The 21,873-nt window shown below is 58.6% G+C and overlaps 1 protein-coding gene across 1 annotated transcript in view; it reads right to left on the bottom strand.

Annotated features, from left to right (window-relative positions):
- GLI2 (GLI family zinc finger 2) overlaps positions 1-21,873 on the bottom strand; it is a gene marked incomplete at both ends in the record, with an annotated part of 171,810 nt that overhangs the window by 27,818 nt on the left and 122,119 nt on the right. The window contains 2 exons of the mRNA XM_080668094.1: positions 2,713-2,898; positions 5,683-5,885. Coding sequence (XP_080524220.1) covers positions 2,713-2,898; positions 5,683-5,885 — 389 coding nt within the window. The remainder of the gene's footprint in view (positions 1-2,712; positions 2,899-5,682; positions 5,886-21,873) is intronic.

Raw genomic sequence — 21,873 nt, 5'->3', positions numbered from 1 at the left:
ACTCCCTGCCTTCCAGTTCTGAGGCCCAGACCTTGCGTGTGGCCCAACGCTGAGTGCCCAGAACATAAAGCTGCCCTGTCCCCAGCCCCGTCCTGGCGCTCTGCACGCTGACAGCTGCTTGCCCAGCTGTTTCTTCCCGAATGAGTTTGCACCTTCCTATCCCAGATGCTTTGTGACTGCCACACAACGTGTGTGCTCACCCACAGACACAGAGGCCTGCTTCCTGGCAGCCATGCTCAGACCCAGAGTGTAGACATAGAAGTGCCAGCTAGTGCAGTCTAAGCTCCTCAGGCCCCGAGCGGGCATGGAGGGAGGGGCAGCTGGGCTGGGTAGGACTGGGGCAGTCTCGGGAGATGTGCCGACTGGCCTGGGTACTAGGACACGGTGCAGGATTGAACCAGGCCGACCTGCAGGAGGGCACTGCAGGCAGGAGCAGGGAGTTGTCCGGGGGAGTCTAGATGCAGTGGGTGGTGGAAGTGCTGTGTGCCCTCCTTCCCAGACTGCCTCTCGGCTCCGGCTCATGCCTGCTTCTCGTTGCTCACTTATCCCCTTGGTCATTCGGCAGTCACACCCTGGGGATCCTCATCACCCTCGGGGTGAAATTCAAATTGTGACATGGTTCCAGTGGCCTTCCCTCAGCCTCATCTTTCCCCACTTGAAAGACGGAAAAGGATACTGGGGAAGACATTTACACTAGTGGTAACTGAGCACATGCTAAATGCCAGGCACTGAGACAGGTTCACACATAAGATCTCATTCAGGTCACATAGCACACGGGGCCGGGTGTCACCGTCCAGACCTTCCAGGTCCCATCACAGGCAGGTGCTGGTCTAGGTATGCCCTCAGCTCACTGCTCACGCCACCCTGACAAGCACCCTGGTGTGGGCCCTGCTGCTCTGGGCTGAGCTGGAACACAGCTGGTCCAGGGGGTCCTCCCTGAGGCCATGGCTCACCGGCTAGTCAGATGTGCTGGCTGCCTGGAGGTGGTGGGCCCAGGAAAAGCCAACGGTGCTAGTGACAAACAGATCGGGGCTTGGAACCCTGACTCGCCACCTAGGCATGTCACTTGGTGCTGGGAACCCATTGGCTCATTTTAAGTAGGGGTAGTACTTCCAGCCTTAGCAGGTGGCTGGGGGGTGTCATGCGAGGGCCCAGGACAGAGGCAAGTCTCCTCACAGCAGGTGCTCGCGCCTCTCCTGCCCTGTGGGACACCTGCTCCACCTGACCCTGCGGCTGCAGTTCTCTGTGCCTGCCCACTGTCCAGCTGGCCCAGCCCATCCACACTGAGGCCCTGCGAGGTGGGACCGGTTTGGGGTCACCTGACAGTAGGACATGGCTGTTGGGACACACTGTCCAGTTTTATGCACTGTATGTGGTTGTCTGGTTTCTAGCTTCGACAGGTCATGTGTGCACAACCTTACCACCTGCTGTCACCCTCCGGCTCCCATGGGAGCACCTGCAGGGATGGCGGGAGGAGAGAAGGGAGCATGTGGTGAGCGTGCATGGGGCCAGCAGGCTGTGCTTCACACTCTACACCATGTGCCTAGTGCTGGATAAACACCACCCTGAGGGAGGAATGAGGAGGGAGTGCGGGGGTGGGGTGGGGGGCAGACCCAGGGAGCAACTTCCTGTCACGTCCCTCAGGGAGCATGGAGGGCAACGTGGCCAATAAATGAGGGGGCTGCAGTGCTTTGCCTGCACACTCTTTGGGGACAAGAAGGCTCAGGGGCTCAGGAACCGCCCTGGTGGCTCCTGCGAGTGCGCACTGAGCGGCAGAGAGAGGAAGCCAGTGGGGGCAGGAGTGCGTCTGCAGGCTTCCTGGAGGGGGTGCGCCGCAGCCAGGCCTTAGGAGTGAGGGGTGGCTTTGCCCCAGCTCACGGATGGAACTGCGCAGGCCAAGTCCCAGGGCTGTCCTTCCCTCCCTAACTCCACATCCCACCTGGCAACGAACTTCCGGCTCCCCCTTAACTCTCCGATACATGACCGCCTTTCCCCTCTCCTAACCAACCGCTGCTTCCACGTGCCTCCTACATCTATCCTCAGAGCAGTAGTCAGAGTGGGGTTCCTTTTAAAAATACGTCGGACCTCGTTACTCCTCTGTCCAACCCTCTCCGAGGGCCCCTCCCACTCCCCACGAAAGCCAATGTCTTACCAAGCCCCAAGCAGCCTGCAGAGGCAGCCCTAGAATGCGGCACCCCACTGCTGCCCGGCTCACGGGTGCCAGGTGCACGGGCCTCCAGGCCGCCTGTGAGCTCAGCAGGCCCGCTGCCTCAGGCTCTGCACCTGCTGTTCACCTGCTGGGTCACTCTTCCCGCATATTTCCGCATGCTCCCTTTTTGCAATTCTTTGTTCAAACATCACCTTACCCATAAAGGTTTCTCGGTTTCAAGTTACGCCTGCACTGCACACGGTCGCCCCTTCCCGGCTTGGCCGCCCCGCCCCCCCCCAACCCCCCCCCCCCCCCCCCCCCCCGTCCCTGAAGGCAGAGGTGTGTGTTTTGTCCCCTGTAGTGTCTGCGATCCCTGAGACACTCACTGAGCATTTGTGTGTGTGGCTCCCTGTGTACACAATCCTGGCCGGGATTGGGGTAAATCCAGACCCATCCTTAGGGCTCCTTACCCCAAAGGCGCAGCAAGCACCCGTCTCAGCCCCTGGGGGCACCGTCAGCCCCATCCCATCCCGCTCCTTGCCACCACCTGGCCCAGCACTCACCGTCCACTGGATTGAGGTAGTCGTGGAGATGGGGGGTGCCAGTGGTGCCCCCCGTCTGCAGGAGCAGGTCCCCGTATGACGTGGGGTGGCCCGCCATGAGGGCCACCTGGTGGTAATAGTCTGAGGGGTTGGTGCCTGCCGGGGGGAGGCCAAACAGCCCCCTCTCCTTAAGGTGCTCATGGACCACTGTGGGCAGAGGGGAGGGAGAAAGAAAAAAGCTGTCAGAATCTGGCAAAAAAGGAAAAAGAACTACCACCTGGCCTGAGGAGTTCCCCTCCGTGTCCTGCAGTCCAGCCCTTGTCCTCTGAGCGTCTGTGTGCCCTCTCCTGGCCCCGTGTCTGCACTGAGCAGGCCAAGTGGGTGGGCATGTTTCTGCCGATGGGGAGGGGAGGCCAGCCCGGCCTCAGCTCTGCATTCCTCCACTTCACCACAGCCATACCCCCACCCTCCCCTTCTCCTCCAAGCCCCGCAGAAGCCCACAGCTCAGGTCCACAGGGCCTGTGCTGCAGAGAGGCTTCAGAGGAAAGATGTAGATGAAGGTGCCAGGGCAGCAGATGGTGAGCTGCCTGGCAGTGCCACTGCGCATTCCAGGTGAGAGCGCAGCCGAGAGCTGGCCAGGCCTGGCTAGATAGAGCCCCTCGCCTGCCGCAGGCCACCAGCTCCCTGTCCAGTGGCTGCAGAGCGGCTGTTCACCTCTAGCCCTCACTCAGCCCTGCCCGGGCCTTAGCAGACACAGGGCAGGCACATGTCAGTTCTCAGGGGCCTGGCCCTCAGGGCTATGGTGCCAGGGAAAGGACAGGGGGCTTGGAAACCACACATACCCAGGGCGAATCCTGGCTTGTATCAGGTCTGTAGAACTCGGGCAATAATGCCCACCACTCCAGGTCTTGCTAATGATAGCAGCACAAGGCTGTGCGGAGCGCTCGCAGGTCTATGAGGCGTGGCGAGAGGGAGGCGGTCACTCTCTGGTTTCACTGTCGCCACACCGCAAGCAGGGTCGCCTTTACCTCCTTAGCACTTAGAGGGCCAGGGGTCCTGCCCAAGGTCACACGGCAGGTGGCTGGATCTAGAGCTCAAGTTCCCAACCACTGCGCCCATGCCCTGCCATCTGTCCTGCAAATACCACGGAAGACCTCCTGTGGCTGGAGAGAGAAGCCGGCAGCAGAAGAGGCTTCCTCCTCCCCCTGCACCCCATCCCTTCTTCCTCCTCCCTTCCCCCATCTTCTACCCCCCCCCCCGCTCTCTCATCTCTTCCTCCTCCTTCCCCCCTCCTCCATCTGCTCTTCCTCCTCTCCTTCCCCTCTCCCGTCTCCTCCTCCTCCTCCTCCCCATCTCCTCTGCGTCCTCTAGAGAGAGCCTGGCCTCCAGCCCCGGCGCTGTAAGGCCTCTGCCTGTTGTCCATCCATGAAGGAAATGCCCTCATCCCCCTCCTCGTCTGCCCCCTCTTCCCTGAAGTCTTCCCCATTTCCCATTCACCCTCGGGCACACGCGGTCTGGCAGATGCTGCCTCATGCCAGCAGGTGCTGGGCTGATGCTGCCGGGTGAGCCTGACAGGCTCCTCAGTCTCCTGGGCTCTGGGCCAGGGCCAGTGAGGCCTCAGGGTGCCTGGTCCACCGGAGGGGGCAGGGTCATGCAAAGTAGCCACAGCCTCTCTGCTGACCATCGGCTCTCATGGGTGTGGGAGCGGGTAAGCAGGTGTGGTAGGAGCCACCTCAAAGTTTACATCAAAATCAGGCGTGAAGCCAGAGCTCGGTCAACTCATGTCTCCTTCAGGGCAGCCCGTCTCGCCACGTGGCTCTTCATGGGCCACACGGCTGTCCCTGGCCCATAGGTCTCTGAAGCATGCTTGGCTCCTGGCCCTCCTCTAGATACCCCACGCTCCCCTAGTCCCCTGCCCCCCAAATGAGTGTGCACTAGCTCCCAGGTGCTGTGACAAGTGAGCGCAGCCTTGGTGTAACTACTGCTAGCACAAGTTTTACTCCCTCGAGGCCTGAAGGCCAGAAGCCCACAACCAGGTGCCGGCAGCACCCCGCCCTCGAGGCTGTAGGGCAATCGCTCCTGCTGCTTCCAGCTTCTGGGGGTGCTGGCTTCCTTGGCTCATGCAACATCACTCCCATCTTTGTGCTGTCTTCTCATCTGTGTGTCTTATAAGGAGACTTGTCCTTGGATTTAAGGCCTGAGTGGACAGCCCGGATGATCTTCTCATCTCAAAATTTCCAAGGAAAATACATCCACAAAGGCCCTTTCCCAAGCCAGGCCGTGCTCTAGGGTTCAGGATGAGACCTGGACTTCTCCCCTGGGGGCACCACGCAGCCGACGCCACCACATTCGAACTTCAGGGCCTGCACCCTCATGCTCCAGCCGCCTGGCACGGGCATCAGGAGAGGCGGGGCACCGCCCGCTGTCCACGAGGGGAGGCGGACGCAGCACACACCCCTTCAGACACTTCAGCTCGGTCGAGGCCAGCAGAGCGCAGGGCTGGGTTCTGACCCTGAGCGGTGGTGTTCAGGGCCCGTGGCTGCAACCTTTTGCCTGGTCCAGTTTCTCTTCAGTGAACAGGGGGGAGCGGTGTGGCAAGGCACCTCCTGGACCTGTGGAGGCTGAATTCTCTCACCGGGACACTTGGGCCTGGAGCTCAGCTTCACTCTTGGCCACACCCAGGAGCTGGGGGAGGTGCAGTGGGGACAAGGGATGCGTGGGCCGTGGTCCCGGGCCTCTGCCCGCGGGCTCACAGTGCACGCAGCCATGGCCTCTCCTGGCACTGACTTCAGGCCCAGGGAAAGGTTTCAGTGGGCAGGTTTTGAGAAGATTCACCTGGTTGCTTATTTTTTGTTAACTTTTTTTTTTCAACTACAGGTGACATACAGCATTATATTAGTCTCCGGTGCAAGAGTGATTAGGCATTTGTATGATTTAGGAAGTGACCCGATAAGTCCAGGACCCACCTGACACCACAGGGCTGTTACTCACCATCAGCGGGGCTGAGGCCCCTGGCTGCAGAGATGGTGGGGAGCGTGGGGCTGCTGTGCACGGCACGGAGGTAATGCTCCATGTGGGGGCTCACATACGGGTGGGGGGCGTTGAAGGGGGACTCCCCGGGGCCGGCGGGGTGGGGGGAAAGCCGGATCAATGAGATGTCGGAGATGACGGGGCTGCCACTCAGGGCAGGTGGCCTGCAGAGAGAAAGAGGAGCTTTCTGAGGAGGTGTGGCCTGCTGAGGAGGACGTGCAGGGAGGCCCGCACACAGCAGGACCCAGGGGCACCTGCACTTGTCATTTGGTATGCCAGCATCGCTGTCACCCTTCAGGAGTCCGAACTCTCCCCCAGCCCGTGAGTGCAGGGGAGTGCCTGCGTGCCGGCGAGGCTGCCCCCGCCACCCCGTGTAGGGGTAGAATGCTCTGCACACATGGCTGGGTTTGCTGGGCCACAGGCTCAGCAGGTCGCACACCTGTGCAAGGTGTCACCATTGCTTCCCAGTGCGCTCCGGGCTGCATACACAGCGGTAACAGGTCAATCTTTGTTGAAGGATGAATGTGTGTATTCTGCAAATGTGTGAAAAACAGAACATGGAGATACTAATGCTGGAGTAAGACGCAAAGCGCTCATATCCCTAACAGACATGAGAAGAGGAGGAACCGGAGATGCCCCAAAGGAGAAGTGTGGCCTCAGCTGGGCAGTCCCTGGTGTGAAGTGCTCAGCCAGGATCCGCTGTGAAGGAAAAGGTCGAGATTCAAGAAGAGCTTTAAAATGGAGCTGTAATTAAGTCTGGAATATCATTCCAGCTTCCCTCAGATGGAATTCCTTCCAATGCTTCGAAGCCTCCCTTCTCAGATGTCCTGCCGACTGTGGCCTGCCTTGGTCCCTCTGGTCCTGGCTGGCACAGCCACCACCCATTTCTACGTCCCGAGGCCGGCCCTCAAGGAGGTGCCAGCTCTGCTCAACGTGAGGACGGGACTTCACACAAGACCTGCTCGCCAGGGCCCGTAGGCAGCTGTCAGCATGTGAGCTGCAGGGGTGTTGAGAGGTCACCTCCTCCCAAACATGCCCATTAAAGAAAACTCACAACCAAGTCGCTTGGGAATGAAATTCACCAAAATTCAGTTTTCAAATGTTTTCAGAAAATAGGGTCTCTCTATGACTTGGCAGAATGCAAAGAAAAGAATGTGTTAGAATCACACAAACCTGGGTTAGAATCTCAGCCTTTAACAGCTCAAACTGAGCAATTACTTTAACCTCCCCAAGCCTCAGTTTCCTCATCTGTAAAATGGGGATAAAACAGTATCTATTTCAGAGGGTTGCCAGGAGGATGAAAGTCCCCAAAATGGTGATGCAGCTGTCAGCCTGCTGTTACATCATCAGCACCGCACTTTGAGGGAAAAGCCCAGAAGTGCCCAGGGGGCCCTCAGTCTTCACATGGGGTTGATGTTGGATGCAAAAAGCTGGCACCATTAGAACTGGTTACTTCAGAGGGAAGAAATGTCTGCTGGCTGGAGCAGAGCGAGATCACAGAGCATGTTCAATAGTGCATGCAACTGCGCTTACAGCACAGTGCCAACCAGGAGCAAACAGCTGCCCTGCAGATGGCTGAACAGCTGGGCTAACAAGCTACCCGAGGCTGCTCCCCGGCCTGGATGTAAGCATTCTGCAACCTTATTTTCTAGCTTTCGCGGATGCGATTGCAATGACGTGCAGATCCAAGGAACTCCCAGGCCAATTCCACGCTGCCGCACGTCTTGGCCTCAGATGCCTTCCTGCGCCCTAGTCCTCACTGGGCTAATTCTTTGTCCTCCCTGTAAGCCCAGGTCAGGGATCCCCCTCAGTGGGATCCGCCCTCCCTGAAACACCTTCCTGGGCACCGGCTCTGCTTCCTTCTCCCTGCTGCCCCGCCCCCGCCCCGTGTACCGCTCTGGTCCTGGTGGGTGGGTCCACCTTCCAGTCCTGCCTGGGAGCAGGACCTGTCCCGGGTACCTCTGAATGCTGCACCTGGCAGGGGGCAGGCATCCTGCAGAGGCATTCTTGAAACAGGTGAGGGCTGCACGTGTGTGTGCCAAGTTCTGAGCGTGGTAGAAGGAAGCCTTGGGGATAAACCTCGAGCTGTTCCTTTCACAGGCCTCCGCCAGAGGCCAGTCCACCGCGAGGAACTGCGCTAAGTGTGAGGGGCTCAGGAGATGGCTTTGGGCGGGGCTGCTGTGTGTCTAGGGCCCGCGGGCCGGATCTGGCCTGTTCAGCTGTTCTATCCGGCCCACGGAGCCGAAAGAGCGGAGGGTTCTCTTGCTCTCCCCTCCGCTCCTTTACTTTGAATTTATATTAGTTCACACAAACACTCCATCCATGCTTTTGTTCCGGCCCTCCGGTCCAGTTTAAGAACCCATTGTGGCCCTCGAGTCAAAAAGTTTGCCCACCCCTGGCATTCCCACCAGAGGACAGGTGTGAAGACAAGACTCAGGAGACCGTCACCTGTGGGGCAGGGAGGATGCCTATAGGTGACTCTTGGGACAGACCTTGGGTGAGAGGGTAAACGTTCTGGAAGGCTGAAAAGGCAGGGGCCGAGCTGGCTTGGGGAAGAGTTGAGGTGCTCCCCATTCTCAGACCTTTTGCTCCTTCCCCACTTGGGGCAGGGGGCAGGTTCCCGGGGCCCACAGGCGCTGGTCGGGGCTGTGTCACAGCAGCCTGTGGTCCTAGGGGGCCTGCCCAGGCCTCTGGCACTGGGTTGCCCTGTGGAGCCCACTGACCACAGCTGAGGCCCATGAAACAAGCCATGGTTACACGGGGAGTTAAAGGGCCATGTTCAGGCCCAGGGCAGCCTGGGTGTCTGTAAGCTGACCCCATTCCACGGCCAGGTGGGCCTCTCCCAAGTAGGAGGCTGGATTGGGTGGTGCCTGTGCAGCATGCGCCACAGTGGGGCCTCCCTGGGGGCGGGGGAGGGAGGTAGCCCAGTCTAGCTGCAGAAGGTGGGCTCAAAGGTGGCAGGTGGGGCCTACTTCCCCGCAGAGAGCAACTGGGACGTCTGTCTCCACTTTCAGTTGCCAACCTCTGGGGGAGAGTGAATTCTAACCCCCTTCCCAGCACATGCTGCACCAAGAAAGCAGGGAGCTCGTGGCTTCGGGGCACCTCCTCCGGTCTCAGGCCAAGGCTCAGCGGGGAGGTCTCAGTGGCGATGACCTTGAACAGCAGCCCACGAGGAAGCAGAGCTGCCTGGCCACCGGGGGACATCAACCAGGAGCTCTCAGGGTCCAGAGAGGGAAGTCACCTCTCCAAGTGGTGCAGCCAGAGAGACGCAAGCCAGGATCCCACCCACGTGGGCCTCATTCCCAGGAGGTGCTGCCCTCGTCCCCGGAGCCACCCCGCCTCACCAGGGAACACACGAGGTCTCCCTGTCCCTGTGACAGGGCAGGAAGCTTGGAGGGGCCACTGCTGTACCCGAGACAGACGAGACAGGGGACAAGGTGAGACAGGTCAGCTCACAGGGTAGACGGAAGGCGCACGGGATGACCCCTTGCCCTTCCCAGTGCCAGGAGGCTGCTGGCGCTAGGGCGGGGCGGACCAGGGCTCAGTGCCCCGAGGGCATGCTCCCCTGCGGTGCCTAGCGGGACTGGATTGCTGAGGACAGGAGGGAGCTCGAGCGAACCTGGGCCAGGACACCGCCGCCTCTCCCAGAGCACTGGCTTCCTCACCAGGACTGACCCTTCCCACTGAGTGGTGGCCGTGGCCAGGACACTGCCCCTCTCTAGCATCTCACCAGTGCTGGGCACTTGCTAGGGGTTAACAAGCATCGACTCCCTTCCCTGCTCTGCCACAAGTCAACTTGGGGTGTGGCACATCTACTGCCCTGGCTGCTCAGTACCCAAGACAGCAGGCCCATCTGCCAGCATGGCCACAGGTGCCCTCCAGACACCTCCTCCAGGAGGCCTCCCGAGATGGCCCCTCAGCACAGCACCATGTAGCTGTGCCCTGACCTGGAATCTCCTCCAGGGAGCCTGCCTGGCTGCTGGCACCATGGGCCACATGCATGAGTTTCCTTCTAATCCAAATAAAAAATTCACAAAGTAGGAGCTTCACGTCATTTTACACCTGGGTACACAGCCAGAAAGGCTGGGCCATGGCCTCAGGCCACTCAGATAGCAGGCAGCGGAGCTACAACCAATCCAGGTGGGTCTGGGCCAGAGCCTGTGCAGAGAAACGGGAGCTCCTGGTGACTGGGGTTCTCTGTGAGCAGGGCTCAGGGGGAGCATCGGGGAGGGCAGCACCTGAGAACGGGGAGCTTCCCCCTGTGTGTCAGCCCCTCTTTGTCTTCACCCCCTCTCCACCCATCGCCATGCACCGTGCAATCCCGCCCTCAGGAGGGACTTGGACCTCCTCCTCCCCCTCTGCTGTGAATGACGATAAGGATCCAGGGGCACCAATGTTCCAAGAGATGTCATTTTGATAGACCCAATAAAGCCAAAGGCATCCATTTCCAAGGCAGAATTCCCAGCATTACTAATGCATTTGGGGGTTGAGGGGGCCTCCTAGTAGCCCTGAAATCACCCCAAAACTGCCAACCTACAAAGCAGGTCCTTCAGAGGCTGGAGCGTCCTTTTCTTGGGCACTTGGTCCCATCCCCGGCCTCACTTAGAGTCCTGGGAGGCTGAGCTGGGGACCATGCCATGGAACCGCACCAGGAAAGACATCTGCTGGAAAAATCGGAGCCACTGCGTGAGGCCACCCTCCAGATGCACTCTCCTTTCCTCCCCTACTTCCAGCCCTTACTGTGGGGGCTCGACCCTGCTCTGAGCTGTGGCCTGGCCAGGCTTTGAATTCTGGCAACTGAGTAGAGACTCAGGAGGTGGCCCTGGGGTGGGCGGAGGGGCCGGCGGTGGGTGCTTGTGTTGAAAGGGTTGCAGTCTCCCTATGTCGCAGGTGTGCAGGCACGCACACGCTCATACGCAGGCCACAGCGACAGGACTGGCAGAGTCCACCTTTTTCACCCTGTGCGGCTTGAACACTACTTTATGCATTGCCTTCTTCCCTCAGTCCAGCTCTGAGCTCATCTGAGCCTGATTCCACCAGTTATTTCTTCATATACTTGTTCATATTCCCAACAAAATTGTCTCAAGCACTTGCTCTGTGCCCAGGGAACTATAGGGAGCTCAGAGCCCAAGTGGAAGAGGCAGACCTGCAAATGAAGTACGCAGTGAGAAGTTTGGTAAAAGCTCCAGCAGAGGGACAAACTCCCTAAGGGTCTGTAAGTATGAGGAAAGGCTTCTCAGAGAAGGTGAAATTTGGGCTGGGTTCTGAAGGATGAATAGGAGTTTATGAGGAAGCAGCATGTGCAAAAAAAAGGGTGGAATATAAGGATGTGTGCGTGTGAAGGTTATGCCTGGGGGTGGAGCACAGCCCACAGGCGCTTTGGGCTGGATCTGTATTGGACCCATGTCCCCGCTTCTGCTGGGGGGCGGGAGGGGGGGGCATGGCATGTGACTGAGACCATCCCTTGCCGCCAGGCGCCTGGGACAGCAGCTTGGGCTGAGCCCTTTGAGTAGGCAGTGCTCTTGGTCCACAGGGTTGTTAAGTGAGTAGGATGTTAGTGTGGAGCTGCTGGAGACTGTGAAGGGAGAGGCCAAAACTGAAGATGATACAAAGAACGTCAGTATTGAGAGACGTAGAACCAGTGTGTTGAACTGAACCCTGGGATGGATCCAGCTTCACCAGAAGCTAGTACCTTGGCCTTTGCAGTATCTGAGCCAATACTTCTGTTTGTTTAAAGCAGTTTAAGCTGACGTTTTCTGTCTTAGGCAACCGCCAAGGCCTTTCAAGGCAACCTTGGCCATTACGGCCTCCCCTCCCCAGAGCGATCCTAAGAGGCACAGTTCCTCGGCCTGTCCACTCTGCCAGCTGCAGGATGTCCTACCCACAGCTGCTGAGGGCAGCAACGCTGGCTTCCCTGTGTGGCCATGAGACACAGCAGGGGGCTCTGGGTGAGAAAAACAGTCAACTACCTCCCAGCTCGTGCGCACGCATTGGTGATGGCAGCAGCACTGCAGCAGGGTCCCGCCTTGGCAGGCTGGCGTGTGCTTCCTCCAGGTGGGTGCTGGCCTGCTGGCTGGGTCCGGCTCCTCCACCGGAAGGCTGGGGCAGGCCCAGAAAGGTGCCCTTAACAGAGTCTTTCCTCTTCCCTCTTTCCCTTCCTCCCTGTTGGGAGGGGGTCTTGCAAAGCCCCCTGGACAAGATTTGAGGGCCAGGCCCAAAGACCAAGGTGCTGGCCAGGAGAAGAAAGAAGAAAAAGGAGGAGGGAGAATGGACAATGCAAGTGGAGACCTAGCTGGCCGGTGGCTGTTCTAGCGGAACTGGATGCTGCCCTGGGGAAGGTGACACGGGGAAGCAGACCTAGGGAAGCTGCGAACATTCCCTGCACAATGAGCGCATGCGGCACCCCCAACTGCAAGGAGGTTTATTGTCTCCATTTCACAGAGGGAAATTGAGGCTCAGGACAGTAAGAAGACTCGACCCAGTGGTAGAGCTAGAATGGACGCTGGCCTTTCTGACTGTGAAGTCGGGCTCGGTACTGAGACGTCTCCAACGTCCACTGGGAGCCAAGCTTCTGCCTCAGTGTCTGCCTCGGGGAGTTCACCTTGGCCCAGTGACGCGGACTTTAAATCCCTAACCAACAGAGCCGTGAGAGGTCACCTCAGCCGGTTCCCATGCTGACCCTGGGGTGGTGCAGGCTTAGGGGAGCCCCCACCACCGTGGGTAAAGCCTGGCCTTTCTGGATTCTGCCACTTGGTGTGGGCCTGGGTGGGGCCAGCTGCGAGCCTGTGTCCGTGCCTGCAGGACGGGCAGTGGGGCCTGCCCGAGGGTCGCAGTGAGATGGGCTGAACTCAGCGCCGAAAGTGTGCAGTGTGGCCCTGGGCACTCGGTAGGTGCTCAGCCGGTCTCGCCACCCCCTTCCTTAGGTTCACCAGATGAGTAAACGCAAGTGCAGAGGGTGGAGGAGTGGACCCAGCCTACATCTTCCCACATCACGTCCTAGGCCCCTTCCCCACGTGTTGGCTCGAGATTTTTGCCAGGAGATGAAAGGAGAGGTACAGGTGATGAGGACCCTCCCCGGCCACGTGTACTCTCAGGGCCACCCTGGCTGGGCCGAGGGAGCATTCCTAGACCCAGGGAGACAGGCGCCATCCCTGGAGCTGGGACGATGGGGACGCGCTGCTAGAGGACGCGTGGCCTCCTCAGGGCTGAGAGTAAGAGTAAGAGTAAGACTTTGCTTGGTGGGTCTGACCCATAGCACAGCCAGAACCAAGGCCTAGGGCAGGAACCAACATGCTCCTCAATACATAGAGAGGTGGGGACGGAAGCTCAGGGGTCGGGCCCTGGGCCCCACCCGTGTGCCTGTTTGGAGAGGCAGACAATGCAGGGCTGAGGGGTGCTGACTCACCCAGCTCAGCAGGAGCTGCTGGGCTGGGGCAGGTTCTGCCCCCCAGGGGTGGGAGCAGGAGGTAGGACCCTGGCACTCGGGAGACGCCCCTCCTGATGGCTTTGTGCAAAGGCCTCCCGTGCAGGTTAGCAGGGCCGGAAGGAGGCAGGAGTGGGCCCTCTGTGTCCTGCTTTGGCCCAGTGATGCGGTGTTTAGATCCCTCACCAACAGAGCAGTCAGAGAGTAATGATCTGCTGTGTACGCCAAGTTCGCGGTGACCCGGTAGGAGCTACTGCGGTAGTGAGTGCAGGGTCTGGGGTGGCGTGGGCCCTCGGAGGCAGAACTCACCCTCATTATCAAGGTCACCTTTCTTCCCACACCCTCAGCTCCCCGGAGCAGGGCCACGTGCTATTTCCTGGGGTAGCCTAGCTCCCATCGGAGCTCCATCGAGGGCAGGCTGGCAAGGCAGGGAAACTGCCCTCCTGCGGAAGGGCCTCCAGGCTCTGTGCGCCACCCCCCCTGCCCCCAACCCCCGCACACAGGGCCTGGGACGTGCCTTCCCACCCGCCGCCGGGATTACACGGTCACTGAAGCCCCACAGTTGAATGCACCCTGCAAACAGCCCCGACATGCCAACCCTCCTGCCCCAAGGACGGCGTGCTCGCACACACCGGTCCCACCTTTCGGCTGAGATGCTACCACCCACTGGGATGGCAGGGCCACGGGAGAGGCTAGCAGGCGAGAGTGGGCAGGCGTGACCCCTATGCTGCTGCCAACCTGCTGGGGGCCAGGCACCATTGTCTCAGAAACACTAGCAGGTGGTCACAGGCCCACTGACCCACTGGGAGAATAGTTCCTGAAGATGGCCTTGCCACGCGGAGCTCACTCATCCCCAGGCTAGGGCTCCTCAGTGCCAGGGCTGGGGGTTGGCAGGCGTGTCTGTCTGTTCTCACCCGGGCGTCCCCGCAGCGCGGGTAGTGCCTGATACCGTAGGCCCACCAGCAGACAGATGACAGCTCCGCCGAGCTCCCTGGCGGAGTTCTAGCTCCTCTTCCCGGGTTTTGGTTTTGGGGGTTTTGTTTGATGTGTGAAACTATGTTGGTGAGCCGCTTCCACATTTTCCAGAGATTAATTTTAAAAGTTCCAGAAGTCAAGTCCTTTTAAAAACATACTCAGGGGTCTACCAGTGCAAGATGTAAGTGAATTCTTCCGGAAAGCACTGGAGAGCTGCTCCCGCCCTAACCGGAGCCCAGGTCGCTTGTTGCATCAGTTTGCATGTTGCTCCAGGACTGGCTGCCCATCCGTGTGGAGGAGGCTCTGTAAACCAGCAGGCAGGCACCCTGGAGAGCACTAGGCCCCGCCCAGTCACTGATGGCACTGGGGCAGGCTGGGGTCCGAGGGAGACTCAGCCAGGCTCCACACTCAGGAATTTGGGCAGGTGGTCACAAACCTGACTGACAAGTGCAGCACCGGGAGTGGTCACCCGAAATTCCCAGGATCCACCCTGAAGCTACACATGTACAGATCTCAGAAGAGCTCATGAATGTCCATGAGGCTGTGGGGAGGACAAGCTACCAGGGTGTGGCGATGCTACTGCTGAGCAGGGTGCCCCAGGTCCAGCCATGAGCTCAGGGAATTACAGCCCCCCAAGCCTATGGTTCACATGGTTGCCTAGACAAAAATCAGCGTGCTGGGACCTGTGGGTTATGAATAGAGTGTGGACACCGACTGTAGCCTGCAAACAGAACAAAGGGTGCTGACACAGCAAAGGGTGGAGGTTAAGCATTCATCCACTTTGCTGGGGCAATCTGAGAAGGCTTCCTGAAGGAGGTGGCATCTGAGCTGGGCCCAGACTCTTACAGAAGAACAGAAAGAAGGCCTGAGTAGTGGAGGCCTGGTGTTCTGAGACAGGAGAAGAGCTGAGCAAAGGGCAGGTCATGTTGGGGAATAGCTAACAGAGCCCAGGGCTGAAGCTCTGACCAGACAGCTGGGCAGGAGGAGAAGGTGTGGAGAAAATCCTAAAGCAAATGTCGATAGCATGAGCTACGTTACAATGGGAACTTCTCTGCACCCAGCGAGAGGAGAGACCAGGCCCAAACTGGGAGAGGTTATTTGCAACACATATAACTAATCATGGAATGCATAGTCTTACAACATAAAATGCTTATTCAAATCGATAGGAAAATGACAACTCCATAGACAAATGGCCAAAATTGCGGACAGGCATTTCATAAGAAGGAAACGTTATCGGCCAATAAATAAAGGATGCTCAGCTTCTTAGTAATAAGGGAAGCAGAAAATTAGAATTACAGGGAGATGCCACTTTGGCAAAAAGTAAATGTTGATGACATCATCCTGGTAACAGGAGGTGGAGGGAGCTGAGCCCTCCAACCCTGCTGGAGGGGTGAGGTCAGCAAAGCCGACAGAGGCCTGGCACATCTGAGAGGGTTAAAACGTCAACACCTCTGTCTCGGCAGTCTCGTTCCCAGATGCTGGTGTGGCCCGGAGGGTGGGACAGCAGCACCACGGCAATAGGCTCAAAAGAGCAAAGGCGCAGACGCATCCCAGCTGCCTGCCAGCATAGAGCAGCGAGTCTAATGAAGTGGGATCCCCAGCACTAGCGGGTGGATCTGCAGGAGGAGCTGCGTGGCATGAAAGCAGGAACACACCTGCAGCGATCCCATTTCTGTACAGCCCACCCGGCAAAACTGAACAATGCGCTGTTGGGGCCTCACCTACTAGGCAGACGCTACAGCGTCTGGGGATGACAAGCTCCAAACCCCAGAGATGGGAACCGAAGAGGCTGGGCCGGACGGCAGAGGGGCACACGGGGCTCCAAGGTGCTGCCATCGCCCTCGGCCTGGGGCTGGGCAGGGCACGAGGATCCGTGTCCTTAAATTTTCACCAGGCTTTTGCTATTCTTTTGTATGTCGTTGACATTTAATAAGACCAAATTTTTAAAAAAGCATAGCTGGGTGGAAGCTGGCTTTGGGTGAGCAGTTGGCTGAGTGGACGGGGTTCCGGGTGGGAGTGGAGTGGTCGCAGGGCTGGTTGTGAACGTGTGTGGGCGGCTGGAGAGCGTGTGAGGGCGGAGGGTTCAGCGGTTGCCTTCCTCGTCACCCAGGGCTCATCTTGGCTGCGCCAGCTGTCTGCCGCCCAGGCTCCCTTCTGGGCAGCCCCAGCCGCCCACTGGGCCTGCTCTGTGACCGACACACATCTGTGCACATGCAGTCCACCGACCCTCGGCTCACCCTGTTCCCATCACAGCCCGCATACTCGCCAGCCCGAGCTGAGTGCCAGCTTTCGGCTGTCAGGCCCCGAGGAGAGCCGCAATAAAGAAATCACTGTTTCCAGTTGACAAAGAGCAGATTTCTTACTAAGTAAACACTGATGTTTTCGTAGGGAAATTAGGTTATAAAATTGCGCCTACAAAGGAGGTCATACAGCTGGACTTGGTTAAGATCTAGCCACATGGGCAACAGGGGTTAATTCAATCACCCACCCTTTATCACATCCCCCCACCGCCCTTGGAGCAGGAAGATTGGAAGGATATCAGCTTTTCAAACATAAAAACCAAAAGCATAAAAACAAGAGGAAGTATCCAGGAGTCTTTTTTCCCAGTGAAGTGAGGACGGGTGCGGAGCGGGGTAGGGGCGGGCAGGAACAGGCTGGCTGGGGAAAGGCTCTGGGGGAGCCGGTCTGGATTGCCCTCCACAGTGACCTGTGGCCCGGGCTAACCTCCACAAATGAGGGGCCTTTGTCTGTAAGAGCAGCCCTTGGCTGAGCACAGCTGAGCAGAACCTTCCAGAAAGTCAGTTTCCTGTGTCACAGGGCAGACGTCAGGGTGCTGGAAGGGGCGCCCTGGGTAGGAGTGAGGCATAGGGCTGGGGGCTGGGTTTAAGCAGTGAGCAGAGGCCCGTGGGAGGGAGGGCCCCTAGGGAGCACTCCCCCGCACTGAGAGCCCTCAGCTCAGCCTGGCCGGCCCTGGACAACCCCAAATAGGCTAGAGCGGGTTGCTGCCGACTTCACCAAGCTCTTGGGACCATTGGTGTGCCCTCTGAAAAGGCCCTCTCTCACACTGGCACGTAGCAGGGACAACCCACAAAGGCAGTGCAGCCCCTGGTCTGTGGGGGATGGAGAGCGGCAGGCCTCCGGCCTTTCTGCTGGGGAACTGCCCATCCCTGGTTTCCTGGTGCTCTGGGCTCCCTGTTCCCGCCCCCTAATACCACCCAGTAACGGCCCAATTTCTCCCTGTCCCCTCCCAGCCCAGGAGATCCTCATGCTCCCTCGGGCCTGTATCCCCACCCAGCACCTGGCACAGGCTGGCAACCACAGGCGTTGGGCGGGCATGGCCACAGGAACTGCCCCAGGAGTTAAGCAACAACTAATCTCTTTCTATTTTGCTTGGGCGGGGCAGGTCAAATTCACATTTCAGAACTGCAGCTCCTGGACGGAGAGGATGTGCCCAACATATTTCTCCTTCAGGCACTGGGACGAGCTATCCACGCAGCGGTGCTGGCTGCAGCAACGAGGCCTGCAGAGCGCAGCAGCAGGGCCACGCAGAGCACTGCTCCCGCATTCCTCAACACACGTTGCTCGGGCTGGCAGGAGTGACCCTGAGCGACAGCGCTTGGGACACAGATCAATCCTGCAACGACGACTTAGGCGAATAAATAAGTGCTTTCTGGGCACTGGTGTTGGCTTCTCCCTCGAGTGGACAACCTGGACATATGCCGTGGGAGAGACGCCCACCTCAATCTGCCCCACCAACACCTGTAATTTGACCATTAGTGATTCATTCCTTCGGGTTAATTACTGTTCTGTTTCCATACTTCCCAGCAGGGATAAGACACTGTGGCTCTAACACATGCACTGAGAGGCCCCTTCCTCTCCAACGATAATCGTGGCATAGAGGAGTGTGCAGGTCCGAGCTCACTTACTAGTTGAGTGGTCGTGGGAAGCTCTTCAATTCTGGGAACCTCCAGTTTTCTCCTCTAGGACTTGGGGAGAATATCGCCCACATTACAGGGTGTTGGGAGGACTGGATATAGCACCACCGGCCCTCACACCAACAGAGTGCCTGGAATGAAATGGCGTGTCCTGTTGGTGTCCACACAAGACCGAGAAAAGCACATGATTGTCCGGCGTGCACTCTGTGCCAGAAGCTGTTCTGCATGCTTCGTACACACATCTAAGCCTCACGCCCACCCATGTGGGGTGCGGCTGTGTCCCTGTCTTAGAGATGAGGACACCGAGTCTCACGAAGGTTACACAGCCAGCCCCAGGACAAAAAGGCAGGTTGTGAACTCTGCCCCGCCCTGTTCTGCCTACATCCACAGGGTGTGGGATGGGAAATGGCCAAGACGATGGGGCCCGAGCAGGACAGGAGAGGCCCAGTGCATCACCTCCCACCTTGCAGGACTGTTCCACCAGGCAGCTCCTCCCAGGCCTGCCTCATTTCTGCACATCAAGATGTGCTTTGCTCCAGGCCCCTCCTGCCCAGGGCTGGCCACACAGGCTCTCTCTAAAGCCCAGAGCCAGGCAGCCTCTCTTCTGCGAGAAGCCAGCACTCATCCAAGATCAAAGAGCAGGCCGCCTTATCAGACACGCTCCTCATGAAACTTTTACAGGCCAGCCTCCATTATGAATGAGCTGTCTGTGCTGCACCTTCCTGGAGCTGAGGAGCCCAGGCTCTCGAAGCTCGGGGTGGGCGGTGGGCCTCCAGGTCAGATGTCCCAGGTTCCAATCCCAGATGCGCTATTTACTAGAAGGCTGTCGCTGGAGAAGGCAGCCAGCCTCACTGTGCTCGGTTTCCCTAACAAGTGGAGTGGCAATGCCACCCTCCTCCTAGGGTGTCGATGAGGGGGAGGTGATAGGACCCAGAAGGCTGTGACTGCCAGAGAGGGGAGGCCCTGCCTGGAGGGTCTCTGAGGGCCATCACATCCCTGTGAGCCACATCGCTGTCACGCAGTCCTCACATGGCCATGGAGGTTGGCACATTGGCCCTACAAACAGCCTGGTCCCAGGGTTTCCGGGCTCCCTGTGCCTGCGGTCCAGCTGCTCTGAAGAAGTGGTTGGTCACGTGGGTTTTTAGGGAGTGCTCCCTGGAGACAGAGGAGAGCAAGGAGCCTGGGGGGAGCGGAGGGGGGTAGGCAGCAGCGGTGGCGGCAGTGGTGGTACAAGGCTCTGGTGGGTGACCCCAGGCCCATGCAACCTCCTGGCCCAGGAGACAGGTGGACTTGCCCTTCAGAAGTCTCATCTTTCCACAAGTTTTTGAAAAACACACTTTTGCCGAGGGAGGAGAACATTTTTTGAAAAACACGAAGTCAGTGCTCTATGAACGATGAGCCTGGTATGCTGTGCCAACAATCAAGAGGAAAATGCCCACATAGCTTTTGGTGCCCTCCCCGCCCTTTCCTCGGTGCCTGGCTGAGGACAGAGCTGTCGGGGCCCAGGACAATGCAAGTGAGCCACAGGCTGAGCAAATGTGCCCGCTACTCTCATGACGGTGGGCAGTCTTCATGGAATACTGACCTTGGAAAAAGCCATCTTCCAAAGCCCCGGCCCGGGAGGCTCATGAGCTCAGCCAGCAATAGCAAAGAAACGACTTTCTTAAGAGCACACAGAGAGGGCTAAGCACCCCATTAACATGCAGGCACCAGCATCAGGCATCTTCACAGCGCTCTCAGGGGCCTCTGGGTAATTTGCACCTCATTAAAATTAGTGTGACAAAGTGTGCGGATGGTGGTGGGAGGTGGGTACTCACACCCACCAGCTGGCATTCCCTCCCTTTCCTTAAGGACTGGAGTCAGCATGTTGACTTTGCATGAATTGAGAGGTAAGCCCCAGAACCATCTGTCCCAACAAGTGCCCCTCCCCTCCCCTGTGCAGGGTGGCCTTGGGCCGTGACCGCTGCAGCAACCACAGCTCCGGGCAGTGACCGCAGGGGAGTGGTTAGTGGTGGTCGGGTCCAGAATCTAGGCAGGTGCTGGGGGTCATGGACATCGTGGTCAGGTATGGAGCTGGTAGCAGGAGAGAGGAGGAGACTGTCCTTCCAGTGGTTGAGACGTCGCTGTCCACTGCTCCCCAACCCGTACCCCAATATGCTCACGTCTTTCTGCAAGTTGAGAATATGAATCGATTTTGGTCAACTTGAGGGCACTGGATCTGGGAACAGTAATGAAAGGAACAGGGGGTTTTTAATACCCCAAGGTGTTACTTCAGAGTCCTCATCCCTGGAGCCACGCCCTGCGGGCTCCGCCTCTGCAAAGCCAACAGCCGTCCCTGGGCCACTTTCGTGGGTATAGAATGAGCAAGGCAGCCTGCGGGCACTTGCGAACTCCAACCTGTGAACTCCGGCCTGTGGGCACCTGTGAAAAAGCAGATTCCTAGGCCCCACCCCAGCCTGAAAGAACCAGAACTTCTAGGGAAGGGGCCTAGGAATGTGGGTCTTTCAGATATACCCCAGTCAGACCTTCAGCCAGGTTTGAGAACTGCTGCACGAGATGGTCTCTAAACTTCTGGCTGGAAGTGGCTGGAATGGGTCCTCTCTGAAGCCCTGGGCAGGGCTGGGATGGGAAGGACCCAAGCGACACAGTGAGTGGAAGGTCAACCCCCACCTCCTGAGCCAGGAACACGAGCTTCCACTTTCCCGGCCAGTGCATGAGCGAACCGAGCCCCAGGCAGCCTACACTCCCGCTTGCAGGACACCGAGGCCCTGTCATGTCTCAGCCTGGGTCCCCACGACACCCAGGCGAGCCAGTTTCTAAGGGCCAGGGCCCAGGAGGGCCACAGTGCCCTCTCTCCTGCTGGCAGTCTCCAGGTAGTGGGGAGCCGGCGGGGCTTTCTTCTGACCCCGAGAAAGGGCTCTTGGCTGGGGGATGGGGGTGGGGTCACAAGAGAACTCTGTCCTGGGGGATGGGGGTGGGGTCACAAGAGAACTCTGTCCTGGGGGATGGAGGTGGGGTCACAAGAGAACTCTGTCCTGGGGGATGGGGGTGGGGTCACAAGAGAACTCTGTCCTGGGGGATGGGGGTGGGGTCACAAGAGAACTCTGCCTGACCAGCAAGAATACTCCCCCCAGCCATTTGTCTCCCCATCACCTGTGGTTTACAGGTAAGAGGTGCTGCACCAGGAGACCAGGGGCTGGGCCGTTCCCCTGCTGGAAGGCTCTGAGCATTAGCAAGCGCTGCAGGCCCTGTCAGGTCTGTACCTCAGTGAAGGGAAGGCGGCTCCTGCTGCTGTAAGGACAAAAGCCTTCCTGGGGTAAGGAGACCCTCCTCTCTTTGCCCCCAGTGGTTACTGCCTCAGCCCAATTTCCCACCTTCCTGTGCCACAGCCACCCGACAGTAGTTCGCCCAAGGGCATGGTATGGCTTGGCCCTGCCACACAGGTCTCGTGCCTGCGGACAACTTCCTTCTCTGATAGGCCAATGGAGTAGCAACAGTGATACCACCATTATTAGCATCTATGGAATGTTCCCAAACTCTCACTTAAGTCACCCCATTTAATTCTGAAAGTAACTCAGTAGATGGCGCAGGTACCCTTACTATGCATTATGCCCTTTTACAGATGAGAAAACTGAGGCTCATTCCTTCAGGTTGGTCAGCACTAGGGTACAAGCCCCTAGGGCCTGGCAGGGCTGGTGACAGCAGTGCCCCTGTGGGCCGGGCAGGGCAAAAAGGCCCACGGTGGAGCACTCTGCCCGGAGCCCTGGGCACTGGCGCTCCGTCACGCAGCTACTGGACCATGAGAACCAGAGTGGACCA

The sequence above is a fragment of the Plecotus auritus genome (assembly GCF_963455305.1).
Source record: "Plecotus auritus genome assembly, chromosome: 5".
In the NCBI taxonomy this organism is placed as follows: Eukaryota; Metazoa; Chordata; class Mammalia; order Chiroptera; family Vespertilionidae; genus Plecotus; species Plecotus auritus.
The sequence above is the reverse complement of the archived record's forward strand: the minus strand, read 5'-3'. Positions and strand labels throughout refer to the sequence as shown.